Source organism: Meles meles, chromosome 2 (genome assembly GCF_922984935.1).
Source record: "Meles meles chromosome 2, mMelMel3.1 paternal haplotype, whole genome shotgun sequence".
Taxonomy (NCBI): domain Eukaryota; kingdom Metazoa; phylum Chordata; class Mammalia; order Carnivora; family Mustelidae; genus Meles; species Meles meles.
Window position 1 is genome coordinate 121,499,134 of NC_060067.1, and position 22,960 is coordinate 121,522,093.

Here is a 22,960-nt window from a genome sequence, read left to right on the forward strand (position 1 = left end):
TCATTTGTCACTGCTTCACAGAAATTTCCCCTCCCAAATCCTCCCCAAGGAAATGTTCTCATAAGTTGTTGACATTCGCTTGCACACATCTGATATACAACTATGGGCAAATGTGTTCACAAACTGGAAATCTTATTGTAATACTAGTATGAAAGCTAGATTCTTCTTTCTTCCAAAATACTTTTGCTTCTGAGAAGAATTAATTCTACCTTATTTAATCTCAAATCCATAACTCATTAGTGAATTTAGACACCTTATTTAATTCAGACCTGATTCCCAATTGCATACCCCAATCACAGCCATTTTTAATTTCAACATGATAAAAATTTCGTGACTTACTTAACTTCTGACCAACTTGGATAGCCTTGAATTATAGACTCCAGATTATGGCCAAGAAGAGCTGTTTATTCTTTTTAATTTTTGTTTGGTTGGTTTTGTTGTTGTTGTTGTTCTTTTTAAATTCCCAATTCAAACTGCACAGAAAATCTTAACTATTGTGTGAAACAGTCTAATGCCAGAGGGCCCTATCTTGACATTAACATGTCCATTAAAATGGTTTCTAATATTTTTCCAAATTTTTTCTCCTTAATGCAAACAGAGCTAATCATCTGGATGAATTTGAGATTACATACTCAGTTCAGCTTTGCTCATGCTTCTTGTCCAAAATTTTCTGTTAGATTCTTGCATGAACTTCCAGTGTAAAAGAGGACACATCTGTAAGGCTGACCAACAGGGAAAACCCCACTGTGTTTGCCAAGATTCAGTGACTTGTCCTCCTACAAAACTCCTTGACCAGGTAAGTATTCTACAAAAGGGTCTCTAAAGGGTCCCAAATAGAGATTTGAATGAAAGTGGTTTGCAACTGAAATAGTGGCAAAAAAAAAAAAAAAAAAAAAAAAAAAAAAAGGCAGATGTCCTGGTTATCATCTAATACTTGAAATAATGTTGAACAGGAACAAATACCAGCAAAAACGAGGAGTTTCTACAGTGCCCTAAAAAGGTAATAATGGCATTGATCTTTAGAACTCATTTTAAAATTCACTATATCCTCGGAACATCTGCAGTTTGCATTCTAGTGAGCTTATCTAAAGCTTAATTCTTTGCCACTGGTATAATTTACTTGATTTTTCTTTCTTTCTTTCTTTTTCTTTCTTTCTTCTTCTTTTTTTTTTTTTTTTTTTACCAAATGGTACAGTTATCATTTTAATAACTTCACTTACCTGACCACATTGTTGGCACAGTTGATCAGTCAGTGTATAAGCTTTAAGGAGCAGGGTCTTTCCCCAGTGTACATTCAGAAACATGAGCTTTTTCTCACGCTTGTCTGTCCTAGGTTTGTGGCACTGACAACCAGACCTATGCTAGCTCCTGTCATCTGTTTGCTACTAAATGTAAACTGGAAGGGACCAAAAAAGGGCACCAACTACAGCTGGATTATTTTGGAGCCTGCAAATGTAAGATTCCATCACTATTCTGCCAACCACCATTGCTTGAGAGGATTGGGGTGAATCTCTGCATATCTGAATAATATATATACATACTCATACATGCAAATGGAAAAAGGCTAATGTAGTTCTGAACCTAGGATGCTCACTAAAATCTACTAGAGAGACTTTTAAAGAGAAAAAGAAAAAGAAAAATGCCCAGGGGCGCCTGGGTGGCTCAGTGGGTTAAAGCCTCTGCCTTCAGCTCGGGTCATGATCCCAGAATCCTGGGATCGAGCCCCACATCGGGTTCTCTGCTCACAGGGAGCCTGCTTCCTCCTCCTCTCTCTCTCTCTCTGCCTGCCTCTCTGCCTACTTGTGATCTCTGTCTGTCAAATAAATAATAAAAAAAAAAAAATCTAAAAAAGAAAAAGAAGAAGAAAAATGCTCAGGCTTTAATTATAAGAAACTAATAGAGTTGGACGGGGTTGGAGCTTTGGCATTGTTTTTTCATTTGTTTTTAAAGTAACCTAGACAATTCGAACGTGCAGCCAGGGTTCAGAACCACTATGATAATCTTACCACTTAATAACTGAGACAAATCCTTGGAATTTTGCTAAATTACTTGTCCTTTTTCCAATGTATGTTAAGTCTCCGCCAAGAAGTTTTATAACAATATATCCTTCCAGAAGTTTTCTTAATTGTCTTCCTTCCCCCAGGATACTCTCAAGTGTGTTTGGATGTCCTTATCACTAAGTAATTCTCCACATTAACCATGCTCACTAATATTTCCAGTTCTCTTCTCCTTCCTGACGCACAAGAGTATTAAACTTCTCAGCCCTCTGGATGTTAAATGTGGCCATATGAGCTGCTCGATGAAATTTCAGTCAAAAGTCTCCATGTGAGTTCTGGGCAGATGTATTTAAGAGCTAGTGTGTGGTTGTCTACGTTCCCCCAACCGTGTCTGGCGATGGTGGTGTCCTCGTGATCCTAAGCCCCAGAGAGACTGCCATGAGCAGAGCCTTCTTGCCAACTCGTATTGGACTCAAACGTCCAAAACAGGGATGGTAGTTAACACTGCTACATCTCAAAGTTGCTCGGAGAGTAGATCCTGAAAGTTCTCATGCAGGGAAAAGTAAAAATTTTTGTGACTGGATGAGATGATAACAGTTACCTAAACTTATTGTAGTAGCCCTAGCACAAAATATGGATGTCAGACATTAGGCTGTGCCCCTTGAACTTACACAGTAAGCTTGAACTTCCTCACTTACATCTCAATAAAACTAAGAAAAAGAACCAAATCCTTTGTTCTTTTAAGCCACTGAGATTGAACATTATTTGTTACCACAACATAATCTAACTTCCACTTTTGTCTTTTTTCTCCTAATGAAGAGTTCTTGTGTCCTCTACCTCTACATGCCCACTTTCTGATTCTAGAACAGTGGTTCTCAGCCTTGCCTGTGTATTAAAATTTTCTTTGGCTCTTTTAAAACATCCTGATGCCCAAGCTCCACTCCGAAGCAATCACATCAGCATTTCCTTGAATGGAAGCCGTGTCTGGGGTGTTTATAAAGCAAGCTAGGCAGTCCTGCTGGGCCGCCATGGTTAAGGACACTGTTGTGCTGGTAAGATAGTGAGGGAGCACTCGACCGCCGGATGTTGTTAGGCTTCCTGTTGTGACGACTTGCCTTAACATAAAAGTAGGACCTAAAGGTTAAAATCTCTTTTCTTGGGGCACCTGGGTGGCTCAGTCGTTAAACATCTGCCTTCGGCTCAGATCATGGTCCCAGGGTCCTGGGATCGAGCCCCGCATCGGGCTCCCTCCTTGGCGGGAAACCTGCTTCTCCCTCTCTGACTCCCCCTACTTGTGTTCCCTCTCTTGCTGTCTCTCTCTCTGTCAAATAAATAAATAATCTTTTTTTAAAAATCCCTTTTCTTTCCTCTTGGAACAGCCATTCCTATTTGCACAGACTTTGAAGTGACTCAGTTTCCCCTAAGGATGAGAGACTGGCTCAAGAATATCCTCATGCAACTCTATGAGGCAAACCCTGAACATGCTGGGTATCTAAATGAGAAGCAGAGAAATAAAGTAAGTTATCCAAAGTCATCCAGGGGTCAGATCCCTAAGTGTCTACCTATAGGGCCTGAGGAAAAAAGATGTATGGATGGGGGGGAAGAGGGACCTACCTCCCTCTGCATATCAACAAGAGCCCACTTTGCCTCCCCCCGCACCTGGTAAGTTCATATGTACTAACAGAATAGTAGGGGTCACCATTCATGCCACAAGGCTTGAGACATGGCCAAACCACCCCATTCCTACTCAAAGGGCGGTGGCCTGAGCAAGGACTCTTTAACTCACTCCCAGAGCAAGCCCCGGTTGAGCAAAGTAAACCTCAATTCAGCATTTCTATGTTCAGGGCCAGGCATAGTATTTAAATTTAAACATATTTTCTGCCTTCCTAGGCCAAACAGATTTATGGTATAAGAGAAATTCCTTACTTCCAAAGTCAGTAATATATCAAGGTTTTAAAGTTTAGAATATTTATTCCAGAAGTTCTCAGAGAAAATTCTTTCACCAAATAGCTTTTGAATGCATCTTAGGTATCTGGAATTGATTTATGTACTGGAGATACAGCAATAAGACAAACAAAATCTCTGCCTTCGTGACGTTACGTTCTGGACAAAGAGACTGAACAAATAAGTGTGTGTGTGTAGATGTATGTATGTGTATACACATTGCAAATATGAACACACATGCACGTATATAAACATGTAAATAAATATGCAAACATATGTGTAAGAAAAGTCAGATGGGATAAAACATGCTCTGAAGAAAAAAATAAGCAAAAAGGAAGCTGTGAATTAACTGTGTCAAATGCTGTCTACAGGCTCTAAGATGAGGACTGAGTGGGCCACTGATTTGACATGTGGTGGTCCCGGAGTTGACCTTGACAGAAGCTGTTTTTGCAGAATGGAGAGTAGAAAAGCCTGAGTGGGCAGGGTTCAAAAGAGAATAGGAGAAAAGATGTGGAAGCAGCAAATACAGACAATATTTTCACAGCATTTGCTATAAAGGTGAAAAGTGAAATGGCAGGCAGATGGAAGGGAATATGAGTCCCATCTACCAGTGGGAGATGGTAGAGGACGTTTTTATGCCTCTCTAGTAATCCACTAAAGAAGGAAAACTAATGAGGGGTAGAAAAGGTGCCCAGTGCCACTGAGTGTTCTTGAAGGTGAAAAGGGGTAGGCAGGCTCCGGAGCACCTGTGCTCAGGAAGTTCATCCATGACAACAAGGAGGGAGGTTGGTGGAGAAGGCCATGGGAATAAGTAGAAGTTCTGTTCGAATTGCTTCCAGTTAGTTCATGAGTAACATCACAAGTTGAGAGTTTTACATGAATTGCCTGGAAATAACGTCTGTCCTCTCTCTTTAATACACCATCACGAAAACCTTGACAGCATTAGATACAAAACAGAGAGATTCTAACGAGAATGGCCAAGTGGTGTCACACAACAGCTAGACTGACTGTAAGCACACACTGGACAAAAGTACACAGAGAACTAAGAGTGAAGTATGCCGCCAGGGGAAAAACAAGACTTTTTACTGACCGATAATTTTGCTTGAGTCAGTTCAGCCCCTTTCATTAAAATCTTTTCCTACTGTGGTGAATAGTACCTGGTTAAAAGAAAAATCAAAAAATACTTAAATCTCTTCTGAAAACCACAGGTTGTGTTTTTGTTTTGTTTTGTTTTTTTAATGTTAGCTGTTATTCTTTGCAGAACTAAGAAAATCGATAGTGTTGATTAGAAAGTATTTTATTTGGTCATATGATGGTCTGGGCTTATTTTCCTCTGTCATGTCACTATTGCTCTTTAAGTAAAGTTTAGCAAATGATAATTCCATTACACTTGTCTGATTCCCTGATGATTTTCTCCCTTCCTAATCCCAGGTCAAGAAAATTTACCTGGATGAAAAGAGGCTCTTGGCTGGGGACCATTCCATTGACCTTCTCTTAAGGGACTTTAAGAAAAACTACCACATGTATGTATATCCTGTGCACTGGCAGTTTGGTGAACTCGACAAACATCCTATGGACAGGTAAACACTCTTTGCCTTTCCATTACTAGGTCATCGCCCTGACATAATGTCTTAGTTATCTGTACAAAGATAATTCTAAACAAATTTAGAAGTTTCCCAGCTCTGATTTAGAACACTGCAATCCCAAAAATATGTGGTTAGGTGTCTTAACACAAAACTGATTTGAAAAGAACAGAATAGGGCCACACCACGGTTCCCAAGTTTAGGTGTTAAGACCTAGCCTGCAACAGAGACTCCTTCAATTCTTTCTCATTCTTGATCCTAAATTCCCAAGATAGTCTGATTGGCCCAACTTGGGTCAAATGCCTACACCTAGAACAATCAGTTGTACAAACATGATGGCTGGTGGGGGCATCCCTATAAATTTAAGATGGTGGGAGGATACTTTCCAGTGAGAAAGGAAACCTTGTGACATTCCAAGCACTGTCTATCTTACCCCTAAATAGTTTATTTCATTTGCAGTTCTTCATGGGTGTACTATTTATTTGGCATACTTATCAACCTTGTGGAAGAAAAACGCCTTGGTTATCCTAAAAATTAACTTTAATATATAAGCTACCCTTTAACATAGTGTCATTCACTTTATTGCAGAGTCTTGACTCATTCTGAGCTTGCTCCTTTGCGAGCATCTCTGGTGCCCATGGAACACTGCATCACTCGCTTCTTTGAGGAGTGTGACCCCAACAAGGATAAGCACATCACCCTGAGGGAGTGGGGCCACTGCTTTGGAATTAAAGAAGGTAAATTCATCATCAGCCCGGGGAAAGGGGGTGTCCTTTTCTCCAGCAGAGCCCTAAGCCCTGCAGCCCTCCTAGAGAGGTCCTGCTGCATCCTCAGACGGAAACCTCCAGACAGGAAGGTGGCAGCAGCACAGGTAGGACTCCTTCGGTGCACACACTGTCATGGCAAGGTTCTTGCCTACTTCCGTTACAATACTCTTTCTAGGATACATCCAGGTCTTAGCAGTTGGCTAAACCAAAAAAAATGACATCAATCCAGAGAGCCGTGCCAAATATCAGAAGGCTACCCATCTGAGAAAGGAGGGATTTTATATCCTTTCTTAGCCAGAGTATTGGTCCAAACTTCTAAAAATCATAGGTAAAGAGTAAAAGAACAAGTCTGATTCTGCCAGTGGGAGATGTCAGAAAAATCTTAGAATTCATTATGGCTACACTAAAGACTGGGCCTCCTGTCACAATAGGATGTGCCCAGATATTATGCCTTTAATCCATGACTGCATCTTCAATGACAAAAATAATAGTAGTTGTAATAATAATAATATAAATGATGATAATAATAATAATCAGAGGGTTCTTTCTTTACTCCTGTGATGGAGGAACTTATTTTAGACATTTGTTTTGCTAGGTTATGTCTTAATGTATTTCCTTTTATTTTCCTAAGTTAAAGCTGATTTTTATGAGCAAGCATGTTTTTAATGACCAAGATTTGAAAGATGTTCAAAAAATGAAAAATCAGAACCGCTTGCACAATGTAAATCAACAGTAAACATCAAATCTCTAAAGCAAGGGTTTTGTACATATGTTCACAACATACAAGGAGGATGAATGTCCAGCCAATCAATAAAGAAAAGTAAGTTCAGGGGTGCCTGGGTGGCTCAGTGGGTTGAGCCCCTGCCTTTGGCTCAGGTCATGATCTCAGGGTCCTGGGATCGAGCCCCGCATCGGGCTCCCTGCATAGCGGGGAGCCTGCATTCTCCTCTCTCTCTGCCTGCCTCTCTGCCTACTTGTGATCTCTCTGTCAAATAAATAAATAAAATCTTTAAAAAAAAAAAAAAAAAGAAAAGAAAAGTAAGTTCATCAAAGGTCAGAATTTCCAAAAAGAGGTAATTGTGTGACCTTCACTTTAAAAATATTCTTCATGGTATGTAGAATGCCTTGATATTAAAGAAAAGAGCTGAGAGGAGGAGAATTTACTTATTGATAAATAGGTAAGCAGAAAAGCTTAGCTCTTTTCCTCTGCAATTTTGTTCTGTGAAATAAATACAGTTGTAATGAGCAAAGAATGTGTATTTCTGTGAGCACCAACTGTTGTGTATTGGTTGCCTATTGCTGCAAAACCAATTACTCTAAAGCTTAGAAGCTTAAAATCTCACAGTTTCCAAGATCGGGAAGCTAAGATTAGTTTACCTGGATGGTTCTGGCTTGGGATCTGCTCTAAGCTCACCCACATGGCCACTATGTTGGGAGGCTTCATTTCCTCACCACATGGTCTTCTCCATGGGATTGCTAACAGTATCACATCTGGTTTCCTCCGGAGTGGGTGATCAGAGCGAAAACAGAGAGTGAGAGAATCCAAGACTGAAGCTATAATGTCTTTTATAACCTAATTGCATGAGTAACATACATTACTCCTTCTATATTCTGTTGGTCAGACAGACAACCCTGCTATAATATGGGAGGAGCTCTTGAAGGTGGGCCATGACATACTGCTTATATATCCTGTTAACACTGATAGGAAATTAACAAGCTAGTAAGACTGAGACCTGCATAAATAATACCGATTTCCTTTCTAACATCTATTCTATAAGCACAGTACTTATAAATTCAAATATATTCCTAAAAATGGCTAAAACTGCCTTTTCTAATTGCTATGTTAAAAAGGACAGAATTTGAAATCTAGCAGTTTTGGGGTGGAATCTTTGGGTTTTCCACATAAAGTATCATGTCTTCTGCAAAGAGCGAGAGTTTGACTTCTACTTCGCCAATATGGGTGTGACATCCCAAGCACTTTCATTTCTTTTTGTTATCTGATTGCTGAGGCTAGGAATTCTAGTACTCTGTTGAACGGCTAGTGAGAGTGGGCATCCCTGGTGTGTTCCTAACCTTAGGGAAAAATCTCTCAATTTTTTCCCAGTGAGAATGGTATTCATTGTGGGCTTTTCATACAGCCACTCTGGAAAACAGTATGGTAGTTCCTCAAGAAGTTAAAAATCGAGGTACCCTATGACCCAACATTTGCACTACTGGGTATTTACCCCAAAGACACAAATGTAGTGATCCAAAGGGACACCTGCACCTGAATGTTTATAGCAGCAATGTCCACAATAGCCAAACTGTGGAAAGAACCCATATGTCCACTGACAAACGGATGGATAAAGAAGATGCGGTATAGGGCGCCTGGGTGGCTCAGTGGGTTAAAGCCTCTGCCTTCGGCTCAGGTCATGATCCCAGGGTCTTAGGATCGAGCCCCGCATCGGGCTCTGCAGGGAGCCTGCTTCCTCCTCTCTCTCAGCCTGCCTCTCTGCCTAGTTGTGATTTCTCTCTGTCAAATAAATAAAATATTAAAAAAAAAAAAGAAGAAGAAGATGCGGTATATATATACAATAGAATATTACTCACCGTCCGGAAGGATGAAATCTTACCATTTACATCAACGTGGATAGAACTGGAGGATATGATGCTGAGCGGAATATGTCAATCAGAGAAAGGCAATTATCATATGGTTTCACTCATATGTGGAATATAAGAAATAGTGCAGAGGATCATAGGAGAAGGGAGGGAAAACTGAATGGGAAGAAATCAGAGGGAGAGGAACCATGAGAGACTCTTAATTCTAGGAAACAAACTGAGGGTTGCTGGAGGAGAGGTAGGTGGGGGATGGGGTAACTGGGTGATGGGCATTAAGGAGGGCACATGAAGTGATGAACACTGGGTGTTATACGCAACTGATGAATTATTGAACACTACATGTGAAACTAATGAGGTACTATATGTTGGCTAATTTAGTTTAAGTTTTTAGAAAAGGGCAAAATATACCCAAGTAGAGCCCCCCCCCCCACTCCCTCTACTCCACCATTATCAAGAGGGGGAAAACTTAGCTAGGACAGGACATATTTCTGTATGCCCTTTATATTGCACTTGATTTTAACAGAGTGATCGAACTGGAACAGAGGCCATTTATTTAAGGAAACCAGTTGTACTTCACTGTTCTGAAACTTCTGGCGGCTCCTCCTCATGTAGTCTCACTCAGGCTCTGTACAGGGTGGTTGTCTGGGAGAAGCCGGAAGGGCTTAGAGTTCAGTGACTCGAAAAGCTCCTAATGATCTTGTTTGTTCACTGTGGTTTGGCCATGATTACATTATTTTGAAGAAGGGAAAGAATTATCACATAGTCAACCAATAAAGCAGATATTTAATATCCAGTCAGAACAAGTAAACGAGTTACTGCTTTGGGAAGTAGCTAGGGAAAACAAAACAAAATATTTCTAAGCACGTCCTTCCTTCCCTCATGGCTGAGAAATCCACAGAAGGATGAGATAAATTTTAGCCAGTGTTTTCCTGAATTTTAACTGACTTTTATCTGAGCTAGATGTGCTCAAATATTTCAGCTCTGTCATTCACTAGCTATGTGAATTAAGGCATACCACTTAACCTCAGCAAGTCTCATTTTCCTTATGTGTAAAAATGAGGTTTAATTAAAAGGTGAAAGAGTCTTACTTATTTAGTGCCCATGACATACCGTGTAACCACTTTAATCTTCAGAAGAACCTTCCAAGTGAGACCAGCAGAGCAAACGAGTCAGATCATGCAGGTCCAACTAAAGCAGTTAAGACATTATCCTAAGAGTACTGGAGGATCATGAAGGTGTTTTAAACAAGGGAGTGATTTCACTAGATCTGTATTTAAGAAAGATTCTTTGGGTTACATTGTGGAGAAGCCCGAGAAGAGAGGGCTTGTGGTAAGTTTCGGCATAGTTGATGAGAACTTGAACTAGGGCAATTATAGTGGGGGGAAAAGAAGGAAACCTATTTAAGATGTACTTAAAAATATAAACATATTCCAGGTATATTCAAGAATATAAACATATTCAAGGTGTATAGATATTTCTGTATCTATATCTATAGATATTTTTATATCTATATCTATATCTAAGACAATGTTTGCTAGGAAATATGTGGGGGCAGGGAGCAGACAGTAGAGAGATTGAGGGAAAGAAAAGTATGACACTCAGGTTCCCTGCTCAGGCCAGGCAGGTAAACAGAGATGCGGGGATAGAAAACACAAGAACAGAAGCAGATTTGGGGAAGATGATAACTTCCATTTATGACATGTTGAACTTTTAAGCCCGTGGGAGACAATGTGCAGTTGATAGATAAATACATGGGTCAGCTTTTCAAGATGGGATTTTGGAACTTAAGTACGTATTTGAGGATTATGAGCATACAGAAAGTAATTAGCACCATAGAAGAGAACTGCTTTCCCAAGTAAAATGTGTTGAGTTACAAGGAGAAGGCTCTAGGGTTGAACGCCAAGAAACAACAACATCTGGATGATAGATAGAAGAGGAAGAAGGAGCTCACGAAAGAAAATGAAAAGTCTCCTAAAAGGAAGGAAGAAGACAGGATAGCACCTTGTCAAAGGAGGTTTTTGAAGAGGAGGAAGAGATCACCGTGCCAGATGCTGCTGAGATGTCAAGATGAAAGGCTAAGAAGAATATTCCTTTTACACAGACCTAAGGATATCCTGGGTGGCCCTAGTAAGAGCGATTTTGGAGGAATGGTAGAGATGGAAGCCAGGTTCTATAGGCTAAGAAAGAATAGATGAGAAATGGTAAAGAGTGGCTGTTCGAAGGCAGGAAAAGAGCAATATAAGGTTGAGGGAAGCACTTCTGGGAATAAAATAAGCTTGAGCACTGACTGACCCATTCATTCATTTAACAGATGTTTACGGATGGTCCACATAGAGCCAGGTGCTGTTCTCAAGGCTGGATATGCAGCATATTTAAATGCTAATAGGAAGGGCCCAGGGAGGAAGGAAAGGTAGAGGAAAAAGAAGCAAAAGAGGAAAATTAGGGGAGAATTTCGGAGGTCAGAAGAGATCCTGGGTGCAGGCAGAGAATTAGCCTAAAGTCAGCAGGAGGGACAACTCTCATCCAAACAATGGAAAGAAGATGAAAAATATGAGCACAACAGTAAGTAAATTTACAAGTAATGAGCCTAAAATGTCCATTTTACAAATGAAGCCATTTTTCAAAAGAAATATGCCAAAGTTTGTAATCTTTCCTATTCTTAGGCACAGACTTGTATTGGGCAGGAAAGTTACCTGGTGTTCCAGACAGGGTATTAGTTTAATATACTCCAAGTTCATCTGCTTAAGTATTTGTTCAACAATTATTGAGTGAGGGTGGGCCACATAGGTAGGAGTCATCTCATCACCCCTAAGGGATGCTGTCTTCTTCCATAGGTATGGCAACAAGTTCTTTTATAATTATCTGGTTGGAGGGGCACCTGGGTGGCTCAGTCCATTAAGCATTTGACTCTCAATTTCAACTCAGTTCATGACCTCAGGGTTGTGAGATCGAGCCCTGCATTAGGCTCTACACTGGCCATGAAGGTGGTCAAGATTCTCTCTCCCTCTCCCTCTGCCCCCGCCCCCTACCCAACTCTGGTGCGTGCATTCTCTCTCTGTAACTCTCTCTTGTGCATGCACAAAAAGTAATTATTACTTGGTTGGAATTTGCATTTAATTGGCACTATACTTCTACTTATTTCTATTATATTTTAACAATCCTTAGAGGTTAGTATACTCAGCACTTTCTTGGCTGGGCCTCTATCAGTGCTTCTCAACCCTACATTAGAACTACCAATGGAGCTTTTTAAATGTATACATGCCATTGGCCCATCCCTGGAAGTTCTGATTCAGGAGGCCAGGGATAAGGCTTGAGGGTGTATCTTTTTTTTTTTTTTTTTTAAATTGAGGTACAGTTGACACATCATGTTACATTAGTTTCAGGTGTGCAGTATAGGGATTCAACAAGTCTATATGTTACCATTATGCTTACTGCAAGTGTAGCTACCCCTGTCCCCATACAAAGCTATCACAGTACCATTAACTGTATTCCTTACACTGTACCTTTAATCCCTGTGGCTTATTTTATTTTATCCCTGTGATTTCCGTAACTGGAGGCCTGTACCTCCCACTCCCCTTCACCCATTTTGCCATCTCCCCACCCCTCCCCTCTGGCAGCCTCAGTTTGTTCTCTATTTCTGCCTTTTGTTTGCTCACTTGTTTTGTTTTTTAGATTCCGCATAGAACTGAAAGCATATGGTATTTTTTTAAAAGCTTCACAGGTGATGCTGATGCCCTACCAGGGTCGAGAACCATCCTACAGTCTTATTAGATGGTTTCTAATCCCCTAGCTCTGACATTATTTGTTTATATTACTACTCTGGCTATTTTCTGAAAGTGTGTTTTGTTTTGTTTTTGTTTTTTACAGAAGACATAGATGAAAACCTCCTATTTTGAATAAAGATTTGAGAGAATTCAAACTTTCCAGCATCCTCCCATGTTCCTGACCACTCCTGAAAATATATGCAGCCGAATACTTGTAGATTTATATTTAGCAAAATATATGAGAAGACAATGAGAGTAACTGCTTGCTAACAGTGTATGCACCAAGCATTTAACATTAGCTTTGGAAATAAAACTTTAAATAAAGTCAACGTATGCAAAATACTGTGTACTGTTTGTGAACAGGAGTTTAAGTCATCACTCTCTGCATCCACTTGAGATACTTACTACTTATAAAACTTGAAGAAAATACTACATTCATTTTGTTCATAATATCATGTATACTTCAAGAAAATAGTATAATGTTCTTTTGTTGTTAATGTGTATTATTTTCAGCATCTTAATGTCCTAATAAAAATCTAAATGCTTACTCAAGTTTATTTCCAGTCATTTATTTAAACAACCATATGTGAAAGACCAACTCAACTCACACTTCAAACCAAATTATAATTGTGCTTCCTAGATCCTACTACTTTATTTTTTTTTTAATTTTTATTTATTTGACAGAGAGAGATCACAAGTAGATAGAGAGGCAGGCAGAGAGAGAGGGAAGCAGGCCCCCTGCTGAGCAGAGAGCCCGATGCGGGACTCGATCCCAGGACCCCGAGATCATGACCTGAGCCGAAGGCAGCGGCTTAACCACTGAGCCACCCAGGTGCCCCAGATCCTACTACTTTAAAGAAGTGAGTGTGGTTGGGGGAGATGTTTCCTATGGGAAACAAATACTCAATTGCTAAATGGTAGATGTTTATTAATGTCCTTTGTCGTACTGTAAATTTAAACAGAAAAGAAATAAATTCAAGTGCTTTCTACTAAGTTCAGTTTAAAATATGGATGATTATGCACTGCTCAATACAACTACTTCTAACTTTCATGCAGCTGTTGGGGGGAAGGGGGGTCCTACAAAATTTCTACACATTTCGTGTCCTCAAAATAAAAGTAATGTAAAGATAATGCAGACAGTAAAAAAAAAAAAAGCTCTGAAGTGTCTTAATGTCCAATGTAGTCAGAGATAAATATTACTACTGTAAATTGATAGCAAGAAATTGGTCATAAGAGAAATTTTGTGTTTTCATTTGAACTCTTTCTTCTTTGATGACTATTAATACGGTAAAGGCTAGATTGCAAAAATAATAGGACACCATGATAGAGCTTTTTTCAAGGTCTGAACCAAAGCAGTAAAAGAACCTGACACCTTCTACATTCTACTTAACAATATTTAAAAGAAAATAAAATGGTTGTTGTTACATATTTTCCTATCTGAAATGAAAGATATCAATGCAATTGTCTTTTTTTTTTTTTTTTAATAATCAAAAATGTGTCATCGGGGCGCCTAGGTGGCTCAGTGGGTTAAAGCCTCTGCCTTCGGCTCAGGTCATGATCCCAGAGTCCTGGAATTGAGCTCCACATCAGGCTCTCTGCTCAGCAGGGAGCCTGCTTCCCTCTCTCTCTCTCTGCCTGCTTCTCTGCCTACTTATGATCTCTGTCAAATAAATAAATAAAATCTTTAAAAAAAAAAAGTGTCATCGTGGTTGTTAAGAGCTTTGTCTATTGTAGTCACTGAGAGAATCTGACCAAGAAATTTCATCTGAAGGAACTCCTGGAAAAGCTTGCTTTTTAATAGGATAATTTTCTCTGATTAACTTCAAAATCGTATTATCTATTTTCTTAGCTTTGTGAGTCACTTGTTCTTAACCAGACCACATCACACCCATCAATTCTAAATAATTAAGTTCAATTTGATTAATCAAAATCTAAATATTATATATAATTTTTTCCAGCTACAGAAAAAAGTTTAGAAATTATTCCAAAATTCAGAATGTTTTTATTTGTAGCTGCAGAGAAATCACATGAGAAGTCTTAATTGCAGTTATAAATTTATGAATTTGTTAGGAACAAATTTGTTAGGAACAAATTATATTTGGAGGTATTAATTAGAACTAAATTACCACTTTAAATGTTTTAGAATAGTGAAAAGTGATTTTAATTATAAAGACACTACCTGTTTATTTAAAATGTTTTATTTGAAAATAAGGTCACTTTGGACTGACAAATATTATTTAATAATAGAAAATTTTAGAACCTTAAATTTTCTGTCCACTAAGTCTCCCTTGTATATTGCTGCCCTACATGATATGTTGTAGACATACTTCAATATTCTTGATGGTCACGATTTTTTAAAAGATTTTACTTCTTTATTTGACAGAGATCACAAGTAGGCAGAGAGGCAGGCAGAGAGAGAGGAGGAAGCAGGCTCCCTGCCAAGCAGAGAGCCCGATGCGGGGCTCGATACCAGGACCCCGAGACCTTGACCCAAGCCGAAGGCAGAGGCTCAACCCACTGAGCCACCCAGGTGCCCCACTGTGGTCACAATTTTTAATTGTGGTTTGTTTGTGATAAAGACATTGCTCTAATCCCAACCGAGGAGATGAAGTTATTTTCTCAGTCATCAGTCTTTAAGCCCTATCTCTGTGTGAGATACTTTAGAAATTGGACTTCTAGTCTGAAACTAGTTATTCAGTTTAGCTTTAAATCTTGTGACTCATATTACCCATGACCATAAAGGCATTAGTAATATGACTTAAATACTAGATGGGGATACAGATTCTAGAAGATCACACTGCTCCTTGACTTCGTTGCTCCGAGGGCCACTTGAAGCAAAGGTGATTAAAAAGATATACGGTATATTCTGGGCTGTTGCTATGGCACTAGGTAAAAGAAGGTAAAATTTTCTCGTGTCGGGTGATTTATGATTTCTAACAAGCTCACTTATGGAAGAAGAAAATTCAAGGGTTTAGATCCCGAAGGAAGAAAGATTCAAAAGAGAAAACTGAAAAAGAAGAGAAAGGTAAATAAGTTGCCTAATTCAGGCAAAGTAAATTAGCATGAAGATAAGTCATAGTTGAGTTTAAAATAAATAAATATAAAATAGTTGAAGAGTGACTTTTATAAAGAGATATACCTTGCTTCAGATGCTGGTGAAGTCTTAATAAGAGTGTGATGGATTTGATTTTTCTTTCAAAATTCAATTCCAGAGCAGTGTTTTTTGGTTTGAAACTCACATGGTAAGTCAATTTGAATTAAATATGATTTAAGACAGTAAAAATGCTTGCTTTCTGAAAATGCTGGCCAGTAAAGACCACACTGATTTGCTTTTTTGAATTACTCATATTTACTCATATTGTACTATTGTCTATCAACCCACTATGCCTTATAAGATTTTTCCCCTATTGTTTTCTTCTTGAGAAATTATAATTGTCAGTAACAGCATCCAGCCTATGTGAAGGTCTAATATCTCATGTGGGTAGAAGCTCAAGGTGGAATTAATTGTATATTACATAAGAAATCTCATTTGAGGAGTACTTGGGTTAAGTTTCTGCCTTCAGCTCAGGTCATGATTCCAGGGTCCTGGAGTTGAACCCCACATCCGGCTTCCTGCTCAGCAGGGAGCCTGCTTCCCTCTCTCCCTCCCTCCCATTCTTCCTCCCTCCTCACTGCTTGTTCTCTCTCTCTCTCTCAAATAAATAAATAAAATCTAAAAAAAAGAAAAAAGAAGAAAATCTCATTTGAGCCAGTGGTGATATGTCCCCAATACTAAACATGATGAAACGCTGGTGTTTAAAGATTGGTGGGTAGAGGTTACAAATTCAAATAACTTCAGGGACCAAACAGGTATAGGTTAAACTGTGAGATTATAGGGAAGAGTAGGAATTGTATGCAATGTTAGCAGCCAGAGAATGCATGTCTTCTCTAAAGGCATTCGAAGTTTTTTAAAGCATTAGTCTAAGCTCGACAGAACCTGAATCTGGAGGCAGACTTTAGCTTGACCACTGTTCCAACCCCTCTAACTAAACAGCCTATTTACAACAGGAATAGGACTTAGAAAAAAAAAAAAAAAAAACTAAAATGATTTTCTAACCCTTCAATTCCAGACTCTTCCTTCAGAATGCAATTTCTCGTCTTGGCTGGCCTTTTGAGCGCTGCCACTGCTCTGCCCATCCCCGTGAGTACACCTCCTCCATTGTCCACTCCATTTCCAGTCTAGAGAGAGTATTTCTGGGCGGGTATTTCTGGCTAGTATTTCTGAGCCTTTCCTGTATCTTTTCATTTCATGAAAGAGAAAGGTAGAGTCCAGGAAAACTGTAGAGTCAGGAATTTATCACTCGTCTTCAGCCCAGTGGTCTTCTCAGGACAAATCTCAGTCCCATGCGCCATCTGCCATCTGACCTTGAGCAAGGGGCTGACCCATGGCTTCCCAGTCTGTAAAATGAGTCATAAGAACGACCTCAGAGTAGTGCAAAGATAATAAAAATGCATATGAAGCCAGATTTCCTCTGGCTCATCCAGTTAGGACTCAAAAATAGGCAGCTCTCAAATAAACTTAGCAAGACAGAACTCCTATTCCACAGTGATCTAAGTCTCAATTACGCAGTTTGAATTGAGTTTCATTTACAATATCTTTACCCCAAACCGTCTCATGCTGACTACAGCCATGCCTTCCACATCTGCACAAATGAATTCTACAAGTGTCATCTGTGTCAGCTGTAGTCTGAACATGTAGGACACCGAGTCGACAAGAAATCCTCTTTCCTGCACACTTTCTAACCAAGGATCTTTCAAAGTGAGGGAGCATTCAAAATTTGTGTCTGGGGATACAAAATTTAAATTTACACGACTACACTCCCTTCGCTTTGAACTTCTGAATGCTAAGAAGGAAATTGAGAGCACCGTTGATTCGAAGATAAAGAGACATGCAACATGTAATGACTCTTAAGAAATGTAAATAAAAACGTTAGTCGGAAGTAAGTTTAAAGGCAAAAAGTACCCCTTCTAAATCACTGGACAAAATTAATTCGACCTTTCCCCAGTAGATAGGCAACTGCTTTTCATTTCGGAAGTGAAGGTGCGCCACTGCTGGGCATACTGCCAAATAGTGGCCTGTTACTGACTCTCATAAAATCTCTTTATAATGAACACTGTATTACCCCATGTTGCTTCACCTTGTTGCTGTTGTTGTTTTACAAGCTTGAACAATTTGGAGGAAGTACCAGTGAACAGGTAAACTTCTCATTGTATTTTCAAATGCTGTGTTCATCATTTTTAAAGTTGACAGTTGTCTGAAATGACTGACATCCTGTTTCTTTTTACAGAGATTTGGCTTTTACCCACTGCCAGGACCGCCATTTTTCCCTCCGATCCTGTTTCCCCCACCTCCACAACTGCCCTTGGTAAACATGGGTTTGAAGAATCTCAAATTCTAAAAAAAATGTTTTTACTTAGATGATGGTTGTTAAATTTCCCCAATTTTCATTCACTAATATGAGGCTTAATTTCAGGTTGCCAGGCATCATGAGCTCTTTACACGCCACCCCCCCCCCCCCCAGCATAGCCTGTGGCAGAATGTGACAGGAGCCAGCAGATTTCCCCCTCTGAATGTTCAGTGACTTCTTCCAACGGCTCTCTCTCTCTACGCTTGCCATCAAAAAGGTGTTCATACTGAATTCCTTTGACTATGGAGAGCCTAGTTGCTCTTCATGAAGAAAATACCTCTTTTAATATTTTTTTCTAAATCATCTTGCTGCTTTTTTTCTCAAAAGTTTTTTTCTTTGGTTTTTTTTTTTTTTTTTTTTTTTGAGCTCTTTGTACTTCCTCTCCACAGGTGAAACAGTATAATTATTTTGCTCTTCCTGTTAATCCTTCTCCAATCTCTCCTAATACCTGGATTCTTGTAACATTTTTATTTATTTTATTTTATTTTTTAAGATTGTATTTATTTATTTGACAGAGAGAGATCACAAGCAGGCAGAGAGGCAGGCAGAGAGCGAGGAGGAAGCAGGCTCCCCACTGAGCAGAGAGCCCGATGTGGGGCTCGATCCTAGGACCCTGAGATCATGACCCAAGCCGAAGGTAGAGGCTTAACCCACTGGGCCACCCAGGCGCCCCTTGTAACATTTTAAAATAAAGGCCAGAGAGTGATAAATACATACTAGAAATTCCTTCACTCTCTGTGGAATAGTTACACTGGTACAGACAGGTAATGTTCATTTGATTAATATTTACGCGTGTCTACTGCATGATAGGGTCTCTAGTGGGCAGGATACAAAAACTATGAGATAAGTTCACAGTAAGATGAGAGAGATGAATCAGTGTAAAACTGTATGTTGCTAAGTGCTTCTAGATGTAAATACAGAGCTGATTTGGGCTGTGGATCAAAGACTTGATGCACAGAGGAGATGTGATCTGAGCCAGGTCGCGAGGGCTGAGGAGTGGCTGGGATGCTACAGGCAGAGGAACAGTAAGTGTGCCAGACGGACCTGAGAGTGACAGGAAAATTTGGGCAAATGACCAGTACAATGAGGCTTTTGAAAAGTTAACACACATTTTAAAGTAGCATCTTGCTCAACTTCTTGTCTACCACCTATTTTGAAAACAAACGTGATTTTGTATAATTTTGGTTTTATATCTAAATGAAATAAACGCCTTCCTTTTGCTTGTATTTAATTTCAAACTATTTATTTTGCAACTTTAAGTAGGCTTTTGGAAATTTGTCACTGAAGTTACAGTCCTCAATGAAACAGCCTTTCCCTTTAATGTTTTCACATATCCTAAATTTCTAAGTACTTGCATTTATCATTAGTTGCTAATTAATTGCTAATTTTGGTTCATTCAAAGCTAGAGCATTGTTTCCCTTTTTGATTTTTGGCTGAAATTCAATAAGATTTAAGTAATGCAAAATCCTGAAGTTTTGGGTTATAATCAGAATGTAGGAATCTCTGTTAACATCTTATGGAAATCTGTGTGGCAACAAATCACTAGTATTTGAAATGGAAACTTCCTTCCACCATATGGCAGAGTGGTATTAAAAAGCAAAGGAAAAACTACTCCAGACAAACTAGTAAATTTGCAAGCAATATCAAATGCCTAAGACAGATTCCTTGGCTTTCGATTTAACTAAGCAAAAAAACAAAAAACAAAAACAAACAAACAAACAAAAAACCACATACCTCTTGAGAGAAAAAAAATAATTTAAAATCCATTAGACTCTAAGCTCCACCAAGTTGAAAGTGGACTCCTTGAGAGCATAATTGCTCAATAAGTACTGGATGGATGGATGATGGATGGATAAATGAGTTGATGAGAAAAAAAGCTAAAACAAAATTTTGTTTTATTCGCAATTCACTTTCTTCCCCCTTTTTTTGTAGATTCCAATTCCTCTTCCTTTTCCTCTTCCTTTTCCTTTTGATCCAAATCAGGTAAGTATACTTAAAATTTCCTTTAAGAAAGTATTTAAATGAATGAAACAAATGAAACAAAACAATAACTAGAAAATTCTTTAGATTTAATTGGAGAGAAACCTGATACCAAGGATTAATAATCATCATTCTCTTTTGGACCTTCAGTTATTGGTATTTTATCAGGTTTGGGTTATTTTATATACAAATCTCATATACCCTTGCAGACCGAACTACCTAAGACCTGAAACTTTTCTTGATCATGTGGAAGGAACCCAGGAAACTAGTTGAAAAAGCATTTGAGGTGAAATAATCTAGGGATGCAAACTCTGTCATTTCATACTTTGGAGTGATCTTGAATTCCTTTGAGTCTTACTTCCTTCTAGAGTATAAAATAATGAAAATGAATGACTTACAAAATCCATTTCCCCTCTAAAATCTTATGCTTATATCTACCATTAATGAGAAGAAAATGCATTCTTTTGAAATGAAATCCTTTAAACTGGATTTAAGATTATGGCCATGTTATAAAAGGATTATTTAAATTTCACTTTTGACAGAATTTTGCTGGATGGGAGGACAATTACATATGAGATTGATTCAGTCACAAACCAAAAAATAAGTTATCTAAATTATAGCATATTAAAACTAAATTTGTTAATGATACTCCTATTACAATGATGAGAAATGACATTAAGTTTTTCTCTCATAAAAAAGTGATCCTAAAATATAGTCTTTTTCCCAACCTAGTAAGCTTAAGTTTAATGACTTTTTCAAGAAGTCCCTGCTATGTTTGGAGACCACAAAAGAAAATGTGGACTAGATGCTTCAAGAGACAGTAGGTTTGGGGGGAGAAAGCGAGGGGGTTACTTAAAATATTAATGAATATGATTCTTAATGACATAATTCTTAGAAATCTAAGAATTCTAAAAAGCATGTTTTCATTAATCAAATATAAAATGATTAACATAGACAAGATAAACAAAATGCTGAATTACAACTCCTTCATTATTTGATTGTTTTCTTTATTCTAGGTCCTGACACTTAATGATCTTATAACGGTAAATATATCTGCCCTATTAACGTATAAAGTTCAAAATATGCTACATCCAATTCCTTATATAAGATGAAAATTACTATCTTTATTAGTCTGATTCATTTGGAAACAAAATAAAGCCCAGCTGTTAAATTCAAAGCGAAAAAACAATCTCAATGCATATGGACAGTTCTACAGTCATTCATTCTTCAATTCATCCAGACTATAAACTGAAAAAACCACCTCTTTGATCACTGATGAGGGTGAAATTGAAGAGTCAAAAGACTTAGACCTACAGGATAAATTGCTTTAGAGAAATTAAATAGACTTGATTATTTCTTCATTAACAATGCACTAGCATAAACACATAATACATTAAAAATTATCAAATCTAAATTCCAACAGATAATACTTTTTTAACTGAAATGCACAAATTCAACTTTTTAATGAGGCCCTTTATTGATACAATAAGTTATTCAGAATCTTAGCTTATGAAAACTCAGGAGAAATACTTGAGTGGATTTTATAAAAGAGAACTCTAAAAAATTCCATTTCCTCTAAAAACATACTTTTCACATTTAACCATTTTCTGAAATCAAGACAAACCTTGCAGTAGCTACATACATTTATTCTAAGATCTTTCTCTTTAAAATGCCATCATTAACTAAAATGTACATTATGCAATCGGTGGTATCTTAGAATCAAGGACATGCATGTTTTGTAAAAATGTCAAAAACTTGGGCCTAAATCATTTGTGTGCCTGAGAGAAAAATTTTCCAAGTTGAGACTATTTAAAGCCAGCCATCTTGAGGAATATTTAAGTGTCCCAGAAACTTGAGTTCAAACAGCTTCTGAGTCTAACCAATAAGAACTTTTAGTCTCTTTAGTTCAAGTGCTAGTGCTCTCCCCACAATCCACTCCGTTTAAGCAACATTATAGTCCATTTCCAAATGGCAAACAATAAAAATTCTTGCATATTTCTAACTAAAAATGTTTTAGGAAACTGTCTTCCATGATTAATTACTGATGATTACAAAAATAGCAAGTTCACCTCTACATCAAACATGGCTGAAAGACCACTGGCCTGTGGTTAGAAAGCTTCTTTTTTTTTTTTTTAATATTTTATTTATTTATTTATTTGACAGAGAGAGATGGTTAGAAAGCCTCTAAGCCCACCTTTGCAATTAAATTATCCGTGTGACCATGGGTAAAAGTATAGTTTACCTCTAAAGTCTCTCCCAGTGAAAGCACTGACTCCTCGGACACAGGACTCATTCAGATGACCGCATCTGAACACTTAGTACCTATTTATACTTTCCTTTACTGAACTTCTTGAATGTATTATTGGCTGGGGCATCTGGCTGGCTTAGTCCGTAGGGTGTGTGATTCATGATCTCAGGGTGGTGAGCTTGAATCCCATGTTGAGTGACTACTGGAAAATTAAATCTTAAAAAAAAAAAAAAAAAAGTGCTGTTGGCCACTACTCATCCTGTGAGAATTCTGACAGAATAACTTATAATTTGCCTTATCTTCATAGCCATAAGATTTTTTTTTTCTCCCAGTGTTCCTAGTTAAATTGGAAAGCAGGAAGAGGCCCCCTAAGAGAACAAACAGTACCTCAGGTATTACTCTTGCCCAAGAGAAAATTGGGACCATTTTTAGCTTACATGTTCTTGCATATGTGCTGGGACGGACAGCTCTGCAAATAGAGGGATTAGCCTTTTCAGTGGTCAATTCCTTCAGCAAGGGGCCAGTCTATTAAAACAGAAGGACCTGTTGAAGCTACAAAGCAGTACTTTTCCAGTGAAACTGCTTGTCTAAGGAGACCCTCAAAGCAAAGTATTCATAGTTGTCCTAAAATT

General features: G+C 38.4%; 1 protein-coding gene across 1 annotated transcript in view; it reads left to right on the forward strand.

Moving 5' to 3' along the window:
* Positions 1-13,205, forward strand: part of SPARCL1 (SPARC like 1) — a 48,527-nt gene extending 35,322 nt beyond the window's left edge. The window contains exons 6-11 of the mRNA XM_045997148.1: positions 678-796; positions 1,334-1,454; positions 3,377-3,513; positions 5,373-5,521; positions 6,113-6,261; positions 12,757-13,205. Of these exons, the coding sequence (XP_045853104.1) occupies positions 678-796; positions 1,334-1,454; positions 3,377-3,513; positions 5,373-5,521; positions 6,113-6,261; positions 12,757-12,785 (704 nt within the window). The 3' untranslated portion in view covers positions 12,786-13,205. The remainder of the gene's footprint in view (positions 1-677; positions 797-1,333; positions 1,455-3,376; positions 3,514-5,372; positions 5,522-6,112; positions 6,262-12,756) is intronic.
* Positions 13,206-22,960: the final 9,755 nt, after the last annotated feature.